The sequence below is a fragment of the Heliconius melpomene genome, chromosome 21 (assembly GCF_056956725.1).
Source record: "Heliconius melpomene rosina isolate 202511_hmr_F chromosome 21, ASM5695672v1, whole genome shotgun sequence".
Classification (NCBI taxonomy): Eukaryota; Metazoa; Arthropoda; class Insecta; order Lepidoptera; family Nymphalidae; genus Heliconius; species Heliconius melpomene.
In genome coordinates this window covers 8,885,584-8,901,273 of record NC_140409.1, presented here as the reverse complement: position 1 = coordinate 8,901,273, position 15,690 = coordinate 8,885,584, and the positions used below count along the sequence as shown (strand labels likewise).

The 15,690-nt window shown below is 31.4% G+C and overlaps 2 protein-coding genes across 4 annotated transcripts; one reads left to right on the top strand and one right to left on the bottom strand.

Moving 5' to 3' along the window:
- Positions 1-40: 40 nt before the first annotated feature.
- Positions 41-7,602, bottom strand: Coq8 (ubiquinone biosynthesis protein COQ8, mitochondrial). 2 transcript variants are annotated; one of them, XM_085205822.1, is made up of 9 exons: positions 7,483-7,602; positions 6,318-6,893; positions 6,025-6,241; positions 5,331-5,540; positions 4,859-4,974; positions 3,891-4,053; positions 3,136-3,338; positions 1,523-1,675; positions 41-1,030 (listed from the first exon to the last, which is right to left on the bottom strand). In XM_085205822.1, the coding sequence occupies exons 1-9, from the start codon at positions 7,483-7,485 to the stop codon at positions 752-754; spliced, it is 1,920 nt and encodes a 639-aa protein (XP_085061948.1). In that variant the 5' UTR covers positions 7,486-7,602; the 3' UTR covers positions 41-751. The 2 variants fall into 2 exon arrangements, with proteins under 2 accessions (XP_085061948.1, XP_085061949.1); XM_085205823.1 differs by having other exon boundaries at positions 7,335-7,494.
- Positions 7,603-8,494: 892 nt separating this feature from the next.
- LOC146527160 (uncharacterized) lies at positions 8,495-15,637 on the top strand. Of its 2 annotated transcripts, XR_014879264.1 has the most exons (3): positions 8,495-8,593; positions 14,917-15,273; positions 15,568-15,637. XR_014879264.1 is itself a non-coding variant. In XM_085205949.1 (2 exons), exon 1 carries the CDS (start codon positions 9,847-9,849, stop codon positions 10,519-10,521), a length of 675 nt encoding a protein of 224 aa, XP_085062075.1. In that variant the 5' UTR covers positions 9,421-9,846; the 3' UTR covers positions 10,522-15,273; positions 15,568-15,637. The 2 variants fall into 2 exon arrangements, 1 of the variants encoding a protein (XP_085062075.1); XM_085205949.1 differs by lacking the exon at positions 8,495-8,593 and having other exon boundaries at positions 9,421-15,273.
- Positions 15,638-15,690: the final 53 nt, after the last annotated feature.

Below are 15,690 nucleotides of genomic sequence, written 5' to 3'. Positions count from 1 at the left end.
ATAATTACGTTACATAGGTCCCAAAATATAAAGACTTGTGTTCTATTTAGTCAATTTATTAAAAGTATAAAGAATGTACATGTAATAATTTATTTACATTACAAAAATAAATTCAATATTCTTATTATTGTATTAGATTGTTAATGGTAGTGTTTTTGTTATATCCGCATAATGCATATTAATGCTTTTACATTTTATAAAATGTAAGGATAATACTTAATAAATATTAACATATATGTATACACTGTCTTCAAATGGCATGTAGCGATAATCTAGAATAAACTCAACAAAAGAAAGTTTTTACATCTAATTTTTATTCATTTCATTATGAAATTTTTCATGTGTTTTCCCTATTGGTGGCCATTGTACCAAAATCGGCACTCTTAACTTTGTAAATAAGATCATAATTCTTTAGTTCAGGGGCACGAGCGTGATATATAAACATGCAATGCCACAAGAATTCGACGGAAAGTGGGGAACGAAAGTGTCTTAATGGGCAAGGAGTGTTCTAGGTTTCTAGGTGTCCTCCACCTACCCTAAAAAAAAAAGCTTCTATGTACGGATTTTTTTAACAAATATTGAATATGTATATTTTGTGCTCCATAATAAATATATTCGACGAATATTATAATTTACAAATTATTAAATAATATACGGCTGTTAAATAACGTTCATAATTATTATTAATAACACAATTTCAGAGGTAAGTTTGGATTATTTTATTAGTAGCTAACACATAGCATCCTTGAAACTATTGAGACTTATACTGTTGGTATATCTCTTGGAACATGTCTCGACAGTTCAATTTAACTTTTAACTTTGAACATAAAAGGAAAACTCCAGATAGTTTTCTATGTAGGGAATATATTTCTTCTGGTGGCGGGCACAGCCTGTGAGTCAGTATTGTCGGTATTAACGCCTGTATACGTCGCGTGGTTAGCTGTCCACCGAAATCGAACTCCCCTGTACCTTCCCTTGTGAATACTTCCCCCATTATGAGCACTGTGTCGACGTGTGTGTCTTCCATTATCTGTCAAGTAGAATTTTGGTTGATGTAACATAATATGCCTGTAAAGAATGTAGTGACGCAACGGCACAACGTCATTGTAAATGCGACGGTTGTGGGCTAGACTCCCACTTGAAGGAATAATTTAGCTCTGGTAAGAAGACAAGTGGAAAGTTGCTTTCTGCCATTCAACCAGCAATGTCTCGAAAATCGGGCGGAGTCCAGTGGAGCTTGCGTGGAGTTGGGAGCGCAGTGCCTTTACACTTAGTACCCTCCGCGTACCACGCTATACTACCATCGACGGGATTAAGCGTATGGTCAAAAAAATATATATATCAGTAAAATATTATCTATACATTGAATAACTTTAACAAAATGTAGACAATCGACTGTGCAAAATATTAAAATATTTAACTACATCAATAAATTCAATTGACTTTTTGATTATTGAATACATAACCAACGGTAAATGATTATCAGAGAGGTATTGCAATAAGTAAATAAATAAAAATATACCTTCGACTCGTATCCGGTGAGGAATTTCATTTCTCGCGACATACGCAAGATGGCCTCACGATCATTCTCCGACGCTGCATTTATAATTTCTATGTACTGATCCATAAACTCCTTAGAATATTCACGAGTTGCGCCGAAATCCAAGAGAATAAGCTGTTAACATAAAACAGTGGTTAATATATAACGCAAAAAAAAAATGATATATGACATATAAAAATATTGATATTTTATATTTTATGACAAAGTTCATGCCTTATTTCTAAGTAAACAATTAACATATGTATTCATCTTGCCTATAAATAAGATACTAAGTATTTTTTTGTTCATAATTTAAAACCAACTAACGATATAATATTTATAGTACATCTAAAACGAAGTGTGCTTGCTTTATCCAAGTAATATTTTTAACCTCCAATTCCGTTTGTCTGTCTGTGGTAGCTCCTGAATGAATGAATTGATTTGAGAGCGGTTTTTTAAATCGAAAGCCTTGTTCGTCTCGGTGGTTTTTAGCCAACAAGGTAGTGATTTTTGGGTCAGAGGAATTTTTTAAAATTTTATTTGTTAATGACTTATAAAGAACATTCCAAATCCATTTACTATTTTCTATATAAAATAAACAGACAGTACAATGTAATACAATTGCATAGTTTGCTACAATGTGGCTCGTGAAATTACACGGGAAATTTCCGTGTTAACAACAAACAACTTATTACAAACTTTCTTCTTGTTTATTAAGCGTATACAATATTTTTGTTACTTATAGTAAACTTATTTGATTACCATGATATCGTTTCGAAGTTTGTTATATATATATATATTAAAAAAACCCATTCTGTAGATACCCCTAAAATAATATACCCCTTAAAATACAGAAAATGGTTACCTATTGATTTTTATTAAATTAAAATGCAATATAAGCTCGGAAACATTATAGACCACCATATGTTACGTTACTTTTATTCTCATAACATATTTCAAACAAATGTAACATGCAGCTCCTTAGTTTATACGAATACGAGTATATCAGCTAAACAAATGCCATTTAAATTTCTATTTTTAATTCGAATGGACAGCCAACCTGCCATATTAAGTAATTTACAACGATTACTCGCTTAGAACGGTATGACAGCAAATATCAATAAACTATAATGAACTGGCGAAGTGATTTTGTGCTCAACTGGCACGCTCGGAACGCCATAATAAAAAAGAACAGAACAGAACAGAACAGAACTATAATGACTATATTTAAGTGTGAACGCGAAGATTTAAATTAAAAAATTAAAAGAAAATATGTATGTTAAAACAGACATTCAGGACATAGATAAACATGTTCATATTATTAAATTCTTAATAAATATCCCTGACTTGTCACTGCCTCCTTCTTTTAGTATTTACAGATAAAGAAAACTGTATTATAATAAATTCTTAATACTATTATACTTTGGCTATCTACATATAGTTGTAACGGCTGGCCTAGAGTAGCTCGTTACCAAGACCCTGTTGTAAGTCTGATCTTCATATAGGTTATCAACGATGGATGATATAGATGTAGATCATCATATTATAAACCATAACACGAAAGTATAAAGTATAGTATAAAAAAACATAGCAACCTGTTTAGTATGTGTGTTGTAGAAGAAATTAGCCCAATTAGGATCGGTCTGCATACATCTCAACACGAACATCTCCCGTAGACACAGGTGCATTATCATATACGCAATGCGTTGACGCACTTCGTACTCCGCGTCGAACAACTTGTCAAGTGGTGTGCCGTCTATGAGCTCCGTCGTTATAACCTCTTGGGCGCACAATTCGTCTAACAAACAAAACATATGTATACGTATTTTTAACATTTTTAAAGTGTTATTAGCTTCACGCATATAGCGGGGTAGGCAGAGGGAACTTAGTGCCATCCTATTTTTCTGGACATTGCGCGTCGAATGAAAATAATTCATCCCCGCGTAACAATCGAACCCACAATCATCGTGTTTACAGTCAGACAGAGTATATTTAAGATATATTGTTGCCCAATTTGACCGTGTCGATAGTCGTGTGTTGAAATATGGTTTGTAGGTAATTTTAAATTTATTATTTTTTAATTTATCATTGGGTTTGATTTAGTTTTATCAAATTATTATATTGTTGTTGCATAGAGAGCAAAAGATGAACAATTACTACTATTTACTTTATGTAAAAGGAAAATGAGTCCCACATATTAGAATTATTTTAACTGTGTCTAAAGATCTACATTTCATCAAGTGCATATGATTTTTTACATTATTCATAATATATTTTCTAAAAGAAAGAGAAAATAAAGTAAGAAAAAACAATATGCTTAATCATTAGTTAATATAAAACATTTACTGACCGATTACCGACGGAACAAAATATTCAGGATAAGGGGCGAGCAGTTGTTTGAACTTTCTAGTGCATTCCGCTTCACGTTTATAGTCAACCTCCCAAGCCAACTCCTTCTTGGCTACTTCCACAACATTGTCTATGAACATGCCTTTAGGGAATATGTTCCAAACCTACAGAAAACCCAAATTAGGACCCATCTATAAATTACTTCACACTTTAAGGGATGTGGAGTGGGTCCACGAAGTGTGAGGTTGTGTGACGAGAAATGGGGATCGTAAGTTTCGTGACATCACATTTCAAAAATAATAAAAAAAAAAAAACTTTATTTGTTCAACAGATTTTACACACAAATAATTGTTACAGAGATCTCCTTTTAAGTAAGTAATGCCTGTATTAGGAGACCCGGGTCTTCCCATATAATGCCTAAAATATCTGCTATAAAATGTAATATACAAACATAATTTTGGAACTGCTACTTTAATTTAATAATTTCGAGATGTTAAATTGCGAAATATGCGACGTCACACTAAGTGGGTGGATCTCACAAATGTGACCAGCTATTTATGTTACATAATTTAAAAATGGAATTTTAATACAAAATAATATTCATTTATAAACAAATTTGCAAGCATTTGTTAATCGTTGCATAAACATAGGTACTACCAGGTTAAAGGGCAGTTCTGAGAACCGGAAAGAAACTTAACAGTTACTCATTTCAAATATAAAAGTTAAAAGTTAAGTTAACTGCACTAAAAACCTCGCGCAAATCAGGTTAGGCAGAAGGGAATGAATTAGTTTAGAATTAATTAATTTTAGAGAAATATTTTTAAATGTTATGTAATACAATGCCCCCTTTAGTAACAATTTAAAAAAGTAATCTGGACTATTTCAATATCTAATAATGGTAGGACCATCAAGAAATTAATAATGGTATCTGCAGTTTATAGTACAAAAAATAAGATGCATATTTTCTACCTTTAAAACTCCCACTAAATTGTCTATATCACTGTTGATACCCTGAGCAACTCCTGGATATTGGACTTTGACAGCCACCTCACTGCCGTCATGTAAAATTGCTTGATGAACTTGACCTAAAAAGGAATTTAAAAAAATCATTCATTTGTTGTACAGATATAAGATAATCTAATATTTTATTGCACCAGCTTAATAATTTAAAAAAACAAAAGCAAATTACGGTGGTTTAATTATTATTGCAAATTGAAAATCTTAAGTCATTACACATCAGTACATTCCGATTGATGACACAGATATCTTTTTAGAATATATAATTGTTGATAAATCATGATTCTCTATTATTATAATTATGGAAAATTACATAATAATATTATATGTTAGTGATATTATATACTCATTACAACACAATATCATTATATATTGTATTTGTATATAGAATCATTAAAATATATTAAACTAAAATATATTTTACCAATAGAAGCAGCTGCAAAAGGCTGTTCTTCAAAATGTCGGAGGCGAGATCGCCAATCGGGGCCAAGCTGTGACGTCATAACCTTCTCTACTTGCCAAGTAGGCATAAAGTCAGCAGACTGACGCACCCTGTCGAATATACGTTGCAAATCTGATGGTATTACTGAATCATCCTGTATACTCAGTAACTGGCCAAGTTTAAGTGCTGCGCCTGTTAAAACATCATTTTGTAACTATTTTTATTAAGCCTCATATTGTATCATACATAGCAGGGTAGGCAGAGGGAACCTAGTTTTAGGACATTGTTCCCCACGCAAGGCCTATTTCTCGAGACTTTGCCTGTTGAATGGTGGTACTGAAAATAAGTTATTCCCCGAGTGAGAATTGAATGTACAATTGTCAACATTTACAATCAGACACTGCAACACAACAGTCTCTCTTATTATAGTTTGTTTATTAAAATAAAAAAAATAATAATGAGACAGCAGTCTGACAGTAGACACTATGGGTTGTGACTTTAATTTTGACTTAGGGGAATGAACTAACAACCATAATTTCATTTTCATTTCACCACTCTGGTAAACAAAGGGCAGCATTGAGTTCTGCCTCCCAACAAGCAATGTTTTGAAATGAAATATGACATGAAACAAAAAAAAGTAAAAAACAAACAGTGCATAATTAAAGCTTTTACTAACCTCTGACTTTGCAAAGTGTATCCACTATCCTTTCTGCATTTGCCGTAGACAAAAAAGCATTAGAAGATTCATCAACTTTACCAGTGACTGATTGAAGTGTATTACGCGTATATTGTGCAATTGTGCCCACTCCTAAGCCCGCAGCTAGTGACCCAAAAGATATCATCCTACCAATACGTGATGATGGCACTACACGAGCTTTTGAACTTTCACTAAGCTAAATAAAAAAAAATTATATAGCTAAATGTACACTTTAATAAATAATCTTGAGAACTAAAAACAAGAAAACTTACAGAAACATTCAATTTCTTTTTTGCAACTGGTCTTGAATCTGATTTACTTGGACTTGGTTCCATATTTGGTGCTTTGATTTCAAGCTGTGTCTCTTTTATTATTGGGATTTCTGGAAATACAGTTTCCAACACAGTTTCAGTCTTTTGTGATGATTGAATATTTTTTTCAGTATTTAAATGAGTTGGAGTTATGGATGAAATAATTTTCTTTTGAGTTTGTTTCAAACTATCAAAAGTTTCGTTGAACTGTTTATTGAGAATATCTATATCTTCTTGTAACTGTAAATCCTCTTGTGTGATGCCCTCTAAAGAAGTATTATTGTTGATATTATTTATAGAAACAAACTGTTTAATCCCATGTATGACTACTGTTGCTCTCTCCAAAGCATCACTAACCACAACATTGCTAGGTTTGTAAGTTGAACGTGAATTAATTGAGCACTTTTGAACAGATTGCCTGAAGCTACAATTATTCAATATTAGTTTAGCGTTTTCCTGTTGCAGTTTAATACCAGCATCTATCACCTGACGAAAGCCTCGTACAACACCAATGAGATCATTAATATGTGACATCGCCTGGAAGATTATTATACTCAGTGTTATATTATTATTGCTGTTACTTATTACCACAATACCAAATTATTAGTTTTCTTTTTCTAATGAAATGAATCAAATAATTAGAACAAAATCATAATAAAAACATAGTTTAGTACATTTTATTATTAATAATGTATTAAAGAAAGTACAATATATGGGTAGAAAGCTTGTCATTTGTTTAATGTTAGCTTTTAAATTCTTTCGTATTGCATAACATTTGAATCACCCAGCAATCCCATGACCACCATATAAATTAAGATAAAGTAAATGTTAAATAAAATAAAAATTTATTAAATATGAATGTTTATACAAAATAAATTATCGTGTAAAAAATTGGCAATAAAAGATTTATCCGCGTAATTTTTGTTCGTCGTTCGTGGTGCATTAGTAGCAGTAGTCATTTTTTTAAATAATTGTTACCTGTATAATTTTAGAAAATAATAATGAAATACAAAAATTGAACAATAATATTGCACACAAAGTTTATGAAATAAGGTCTTTATTTATCAAGAATATCAGAAAATCGAGTAAAATTTATTTACGGATAAGTCAAAAAATATACAAATACCATATCACATTCAATTTGTCATTTGCATTTTTTCCAGCCTCAAGACCACAGAATATATTTTATCGAAGGGTTAGGCCAGCTACACATACACAATAATAATGGCAATAATATTGTTCGATATATGGGTCCGCCTGTTTTGATTTATTAACGCACGAGAATTTAAAGATCTATAAAGCATAAATGGTTTAACCCTTAATTTGGCGAAGTCCGCTAACGAACAGTCAAATAAATAAAATCTGGCGGGTTTATAAAAACTTTTATACGGCTTAGGGGATAGCGCGCACTAGTGATTTTTGTGGCGACCATCTCTTCGAGATCTATTTTGTCAAATGTAAAAATTTTCGTCACTGTCAATGCAAGTGCGCGTAGTCGCGAAAAGTATGGTGACATGATAGTGACAAAGAATTTATTGTCACCTTGACAAAAGTCACCAGTGCGCGCTATCCCTAAAAAAAATAAAATTCTTATTTGGCAATAGTGTTGCCAAACTATCGGTTGTTTCGCAATCGATAGTTTTAATCTAAAAAAGCCTATGCGATCGATAGGACAATCGATAGTATCGATAGGACAATCGATAGTATCGATAGGACAATCGATAGTATCGATATTTTCGATAGTATCGATACTATCGATTGTTTTGGACTATCGATTGTATGCTAATTCGCGATAGTATTGAATATGATTCTCAAGCGTAGGTACAAGATGAAATGAAAAGAACAAGAAACATTTTTGTTAAATTTCTTTTGTTTTTTCATATTTTGGTGAAAAGAAAGATACTATTGCAACTTAGCATGCGATCGATAGTTCACAATAATCGATAGTATCGATACTATCGAATACTACGATAGTATCGATACTATCACTGAGTATTTATTTTTCAAATGTGTAAGTAATACAGATTTAACGAGAGAATTTAATACTTATTAATACTTATTAATTTAATACTTCGATTCGATTAAAATATCGATAGTTCTACTATCGGACAACTATCGATAGAATATCGATAGCCTATCAATAGTCGACTATCGATCGGCAACACTATTTAGCAACACCATCTTTCTTTTTGTGAGCAAATGCGCGAACGCAGGAGGTGCCATCTATTGTATTCAAGGTAATCATAAATATTTTACTAATAAATGTGCATGTTTGTTTATTATAATAACTGTAATATTGTAATTTATTGAATCACTTATAGATTTTGTAATATCATATGATTTTTGTAACTTTTTTTTACTAAAAACGTGGTGTGTCCGCCATAACGAAAACTATTGCGGGCTAAGCATGTATTAGTTTTACTTAATTTATTAAATTTAAATATTTATTTATACGTATTTAACGCTATTTAACTTTTTGGTTATGCTTTTGCTTAATCCTTCTGTTCTGTTCTGTTCTTTCTATTATGGCGTTCCGAGCGTGCCAGTTGAGTGATTTTTTTGAATGAATAGCTAAGCCCACTAGCGCCGTCTACTTGATAATTGCGTTAACTAAAAATCTTTGTAGCATTCGTTAGAATTGTCAATTTTGTCCATGTGAGTAAATGTGTTCTGTGATTTTGTGATATTTGGTACTCTTGACGCGACAGAAAGAGAAAATTACAAAAATTTGATAGGAATTGAGAATTTAGTGAATATCTAAAGTGTAACTTGCTAGAAATTAATTTGTTATTTTTCTCGTGAAAACGGCAATAAAATGGCACGTTTAGTGCTTATGTACTGTGTTTTGAGGAAAATATTTAAATTAGACCTTAAACAACAACGAAATATGCGTCGATTCGCGAAATTTAAAGGAAAGTGAAAACTATTGAATGTCTAAAAATAAGACATAAGTAGAATTTGTCACATAAAGCCCAAAAATCTAAAGAGAAATTAATGACTGTAACTTAAAAATACTAGGTAAGTTAAGTATTAATCTAAGGATATACATATATTTCGGGGGGGGAGTCGCTCACCGCGCAAGGTGGACGTGTGCCGTTTTGCTCTGAGTTTAAATTCGTTATTCATCAAAAATAATAAGTTAAAGTCGTAACGTAAAGTCGTTAACGATTATAGTGCATTTTGAGACTTTTTTACAATTTGGTCATTGACCTGCATTAGAAAGGCTTGACCTACCTGCAAAAAAAAAATTGATATTTGCATACTGCTTTTTTTGTCACAATTTTGAGTAAATACATGCACTGCGCTTCCGTAAGTGAGGAATGTCAAGAATTCTGTGAGGATACTGATTCGTGCTTTTATCTAAGTCTTATAAGAATTGCGGCCTTTTTTTGCTGAGAAAAAATAAAGCAACGCCATCTAGCGACGAGTAGCGGTAGTAGCAAAAATTTAACAAATCAATTAATTGGCTCATTTCAAAATAGAAGAAATTATGGAGGCACTTCGCAAAATCCAAAAGGATATCGATGCACAGAAAAATGCAATCCAGAATAGCGTCGAAATAGTTACTGAAAAAGTATCAAAAAATATAAACACAATTTTAGATGAAAAATTTGAAAATTGGCATCAAAATCAAGTAAAAATCAAGGAAAAAATTGAAGATCAACAACAAAGACTTAATTTGTTAGAGAAACAGGCACGGAAAAGAAATATAGTGTTCTTTGGCATCGAAGATAATGAGAAATCTTATTTTGATATGGAGAACAAAATCATTAACTTTATAAATGATTATTTCTTACTTAACCTTAACTGTGATGACATACAAGAGGTAAGACGAGTAGGCAAAAAATCTGAGAAGTCCCGACCAATTACAGTCACTTTTGTGACACTTAGCACTAAAATCAAGATTATGAAACAGAAAATGGTTTTAAAAAACACTAACTATTATATAAAAGAAGACTACCCCACACATGTATTAGAGAAGAGAAGAATGCTTCAAGAACAACCAAAAGTAGAGAGAGAAAAAGGTAATAACGTAATTATTAAATACGACAAAATTATCATAGTTAATAAACCTGAAGCAAAGGACACCAGGAAGAGGCACCTTTCTACCTCGCCACAGCACAATGAAAATACCAGTAATAGAAACATTTACAGTAACACGTAACAGTCTAGTTTCCAAGAAAAATAAAACCTTTTTGACATGCTCTGCATCTCAAAGATCTTCTAGTTTCTCAGAAGGTACGACTAAACAGACTATACTTAATTACTTATCGAATAAAAATGATAAAAGTCAAGAAAGGAATAATATATAGCAACCACCGACACCTCTCTCATGCAAAAAATATACAAAACAGAAACCGACGCACACTGATTTATATCCTCCAAGCCGGCTGGTCACCGAGGAGGATTACGACCACTACCTTCCAAAGGAGATGCACCAGTCAAACCAGCTCTACATATCCTCACAAGTCACAAGTCCTCACAACACTATCTTCACAAGAAAGACTTATAGAATTAACTGAAGCCTTATCGAATATAAAATACGATATCATTGGAATATGTGAAACTCGACGACTCGGCAATGAAATAGCCGAACATGACAACTTTATTCTCTGTCACACAGGAGAAACACCAGGCATGTATGAAGTGGGCTTTATTATTAAGAAATACCTAAAACCATACTTAGCTAGCTATATTGGCATTTCAGAACGAGTAGCACTACTTGCACTTATCAAAGAAAAATCTTACCATAATTCAAGTTTATGCCCCAACTGAAACTGCTACTGAAGAAGAAATCACTGCATTTTACGAAATGATATACAAAGCCATGGATGTAGCGTACAAGGATTTCATTCTAATGGGAGATTTAATGCTAAAATAGGGCAACTGCAAAAAGATGAGTATTTAATAATGAGAGGAAACGGCTACGGAGAGAGAAATGCCAGAGGCCAAAAACTCATTAACTTTGCTCTGGAAAATATTTAGCGATTATTAACACCTTATTCAAGAAAAAATAATTTAAAAAACGATGGACATAGCGGACTAACCAATCGACCACAACTATTTCAAAACATTGAAACTCTAAATATAACCTACCCATCGGACCATCGACCACTTAGATCAGTAATTACGCTCTCAAAACCAATAAAAAGTAGAGCAGGATATAATAATAACAACAAATTTAGCACACTAAAAACGGAACGAGAAATCACCTCGTATATGGAATCACTACATAAGTATATACCTACGCTAGTAAATGGGGACCCGGGAGACACAGTTCAAAATTATCACGACAAACTAATTAATGCTATGCAGGTCAGCTTAAGAAGAGCACGAATTACAAAACTTCATGCAAAAGATCGGCAAATACTTATTATCGGAACGGAAAAAATATCTGATAAAAATAAGGCAAGAGTTACAGAAAACTAAAAATAAAAATAGAGCAGTTAAAAACAAACTTAAAGCCCTGTATAAGCTAATAAGTAAATATATAAAATTCGATTACAAAAAATATAGACTCAATGTCATAAAAAAACATCTTGAAGTAAAAGGAAGCTTAAAAAAGGGTTATAAAGAATTGAGATCAAAAAAAACATGGATTGAAGGATTAAGGGCAGTAGGTAAAATAAAATACAATCGCAACGATATTATAAATATTGCCACAACTTTTTTCACGCAACTGTATAGTGCCGAAAGTAAAACTGATATTATTTATGAAGAACATCTGTCGTATACAGCAACACAAAGGAAAGGATATTCAACGATAGACCACATCCATTGATAATCCAGTTGATAATTGAAAAGTATCAGGAATTTCAAAGACCCTTATATATAGCGTTTATAGATTATCAAAAAGCTTTTGATACAGTGTCGCACGAAAGCATATGGGAAACTTTAAAGGCTCAAAAGGTAGAAAGAGAGTACATGACGATCCTTAGAAATATTTATAATAACTGTACTGGTAGAGTGAAGCTTGAAACTATTGGGTCAAGCTTTTCTGTAGAAAGAGGCGTACGCCAAGGCGATCCACTTTCCCCCAATTTTTTTATTGCAATACTAGAATCTATAGTAAATAAGCTAAACTGGAGTAACAAAGGACTATACATCAGAGGGAAATGGTTAAGTCACCTCAGATTTGCAGATGACTTGGTATTACTCTCTGAAAATAGCGCTCAACTGCAAGACATGGTCGAAACACTTTATGTAGCTAGCAAAAAAGTGGGACTTGAAATGAATGTCACCAAAACAAAAACTATGTCAAATTGCACTAAAACAGATAGAAAAATAGGAGGTGAAACAATAAATAATAATAGGCAAACAAATTAGTTTTAATAGAATCAGTAATGAGCTAGAAATAGAAAGAAGGGTCAAAAACACATGGTCGAAATACTGGAGCCTCAAGGAAATATTTAAAAATGATATACCTATAAATCTAAAAAAGAAAGTGATGGATTCGTGCCTGATCCCAAGTCTTACATATGCATGCCAAACCTGGAAATTCACAAATATAATTCGAAGCAAGATAACATCATGCCAAAGAGGAATGGAGCGGAGTATGATGAACATTAAAAGGTTACAAAAAATAAGGCACACTGATATAAGAGCTGAAACAAAAGCAATTGATGCTCTGGAGCAAGCACAAAAGCTTAAATGGAAGTGGGCCGGCCATGTGGCACGACTCCAAGATAGTAGATGGACAAAGATGGTGACGTTGTGGCGGGGACCACAGGGCAAGCGTCATAAAGGCAGACCTTACACGCGATGGGAGGATGATATTAAAAAAATTGCTGGACCTAAATGGATACATACGGCCCAGGACCGAAAGAGGTGGCAATCCTTGGAAGAGGCCTTTACCTGAGGGGGGTTCCTAATTAACTCAATTAAGAAATATTATTTTTTATTAAAATTAGAATAGAATAGTAAAATTTAATATAAGTTAGTTTATTTCATAAATTAAAAAACACTGTAATAATTTTGTTATAAATTGGGAAATAAAAGGCTTTTTTATTTATTTATACATATATAATAGTAACTGCTAATTAAAGTGCTAAGCAAAGTCACTGAGTATTTATTTTTCAAATGTGTAATACAGGTTTAAGTATATTTTCACTGGACTCATCTTTTGAAGGAATTTCAATTAGAATGAGCACCCAATTAAATATTATTAACCTCATTGAAATACTATCATAGAAAAAATATATTTGCTTTGTAAAAATACATATTCAATAAGTACTAATATATCATTTGTACTTAATAGTTTATCAACTACCATAGTAAATATCATTACACATGTAATAATAGTAATTATCATCAGGGGTGAGGCATTGTAAATAAAAAACACATATTGCAAGTGACAGCATATGTGATAAAGTATTACCTAGAAATGGATTGGAAGACTTGAAGCCAGAAGTAGAAAGAAGTCTTCAAACATTACAACTAACTAACTGACTGTAGTAAAAACATTTAATAGCTGCAAAATGAAGGAAAGGAACAAAAAATATGTTTATTTTACTCCAGGAGTTATAAAAATCTTTTCATAAATAAATTTATATTTTTTATTTTAATATTAAGATACTTATTGCCTAACAATGTTGTAAAATAAATACTACTCTTAAAATAAAAAATAGCTGTGTGATGCTGTAAGACATTGAATTTTCTTAAAAACTTATATAAAGTAACATTGATATTTAATTATTATTGCTTAATAGAATTACTAAAGTAATTAGTAAAAATGTACTTATGTATTTATTACAAAATTATATTCTACTGTGCTATATTGTTTTATTTAATGAAACAAATTAAATAATCAATAAATAATATTAGCTTTTCAAATTAATTATTTTGAATTTATCAAAATTTTACAAAAATGGTCAAAATTATGAGTCGGTCAGTGTTTAATAGATATCCTGGATATGTCTTAATATTGTTTAAGTGCTCAAGTATTTGTATATGACTATAATTGTATCAAATCAAAAACACTTTATTGCAGAAAGAAAATACATAAATACAATTAAATTTGTAATTTTGATATACATAAGATAAGTGATCTCATACAGGCAAGCTTTTATTCAGAAAAGTCTATCTAGATTGTATATCTATATAAATGTAGATATGATATCTATGTTTGTATTTATGTATGAATAGTGTTTAAATAACAAAAGTATACGCCAACAATGTCCTCTTACAATTATTTTTTATTAATAAAAAGTTGCCTGAGATCACTTATAGTGATAAGTCCACCTTTGCACTGTACTAAATGTTACAATTTTATCCAATATAAGTGTTATCTTTGTGCAATAAAGTGTTTTTTAGAATTAGATTGGTAATTAGATATATGAATCACATGCTAAAGAGAAATGTTTCAGATGTTAAAATATGTAAATTAACTTATTAAATTTAATTTAAAAAGTTAATTTAAAATTAATTGGTGCCAAGTAGAACAAACAGGCTTAGTAATTAGATATTGTAGTAAGGTTGTTGTAGCATTAGTTTGACACCATCAATTTAGCAGAATAATGCAAATTTAATACAAACTAATTTTCATTTCAACATCCCACAGATGTCCGCTCGAAAATCTGCGAGCAATAAAAGAGAATGTGTTCCAGAGATACAACAGAGACAAACATTTGAAAATGTATTAAACCCCATGGATGTTGTAAATGCAGTACCTATAGATAAACGAGTGACTCCGTGTAGAGTTATAGTTCAAAAATTAAATATAAATAATAAAAAAAATCAAGTTTCAATAAAAAAAGTCAGGTTTGCTAAAACTGTAATCTGTAATACACCTAGAAGAAGTTTAAGGCTAAAAGAGCAAAAGGAAAAAAAAGACTTGGAAAACGTATCCCTGGAGGAGCCTATCTATTTAAAAACAAAGAATTAGACATTAACAAATCAACTACCAAAAATATCAAAGGTAATAATAAGAATTACAATAAATACACATTGATAGAATAGAAATAAATAAATATTGTATGTAGAATTACAATAAATCTAAACTAGTGAACACATTCAATAAAATTGGGATTGAGTACCTATACTTAACAGCTATATGATATATAAACCTATCTCAACTTAGACATTCTGGATTCTGAAGGTCAAAGTCTAGGTTCTATTCCCACCCTGCTCTATGCATTATCACCCTGCCTAAAAATAATCAAATGAATTGTAATTTTCAATACTTTTAGTACTTACATTTTTTTGATTACAGGTCCAAATAAGAAAATTGGCTGCAATGAATGATCTAATTAGAATTTAATTAAAAAGATTTAATTTTATAATTTTTGTTTTTTTTCTCGAATGTGTGGAAAGTAATCAATTCACCAGTGAAGAT

Excerpts from the sequence above, each read along its gene's own strand:
- LOC146527160 (XM_085205949.1), top strand. The coding sequence starts at position 9,847 with ATGGAGGCACTTCGCAAAATCCAAAAGGATATCGATGCACAGAAAAAT.
- Coq8 (XM_085205822.1), bottom strand. Across the intron at positions 4,975-5,330 it reads TTTTGCAGCTGCTTCTATTG|GTCAAGTTCATCAAGCAATT; the intron begins GTAAAATATATT and ends ATTCCTTTTTAG. Across the intron at positions 4,054-4,858 it reads ATTTAGTGGGAGTTTTAAAG|GTTTGGAACATATTCCCTAA; the intron begins GTAGAAAATATG and ends GGTTTTCTGTAG.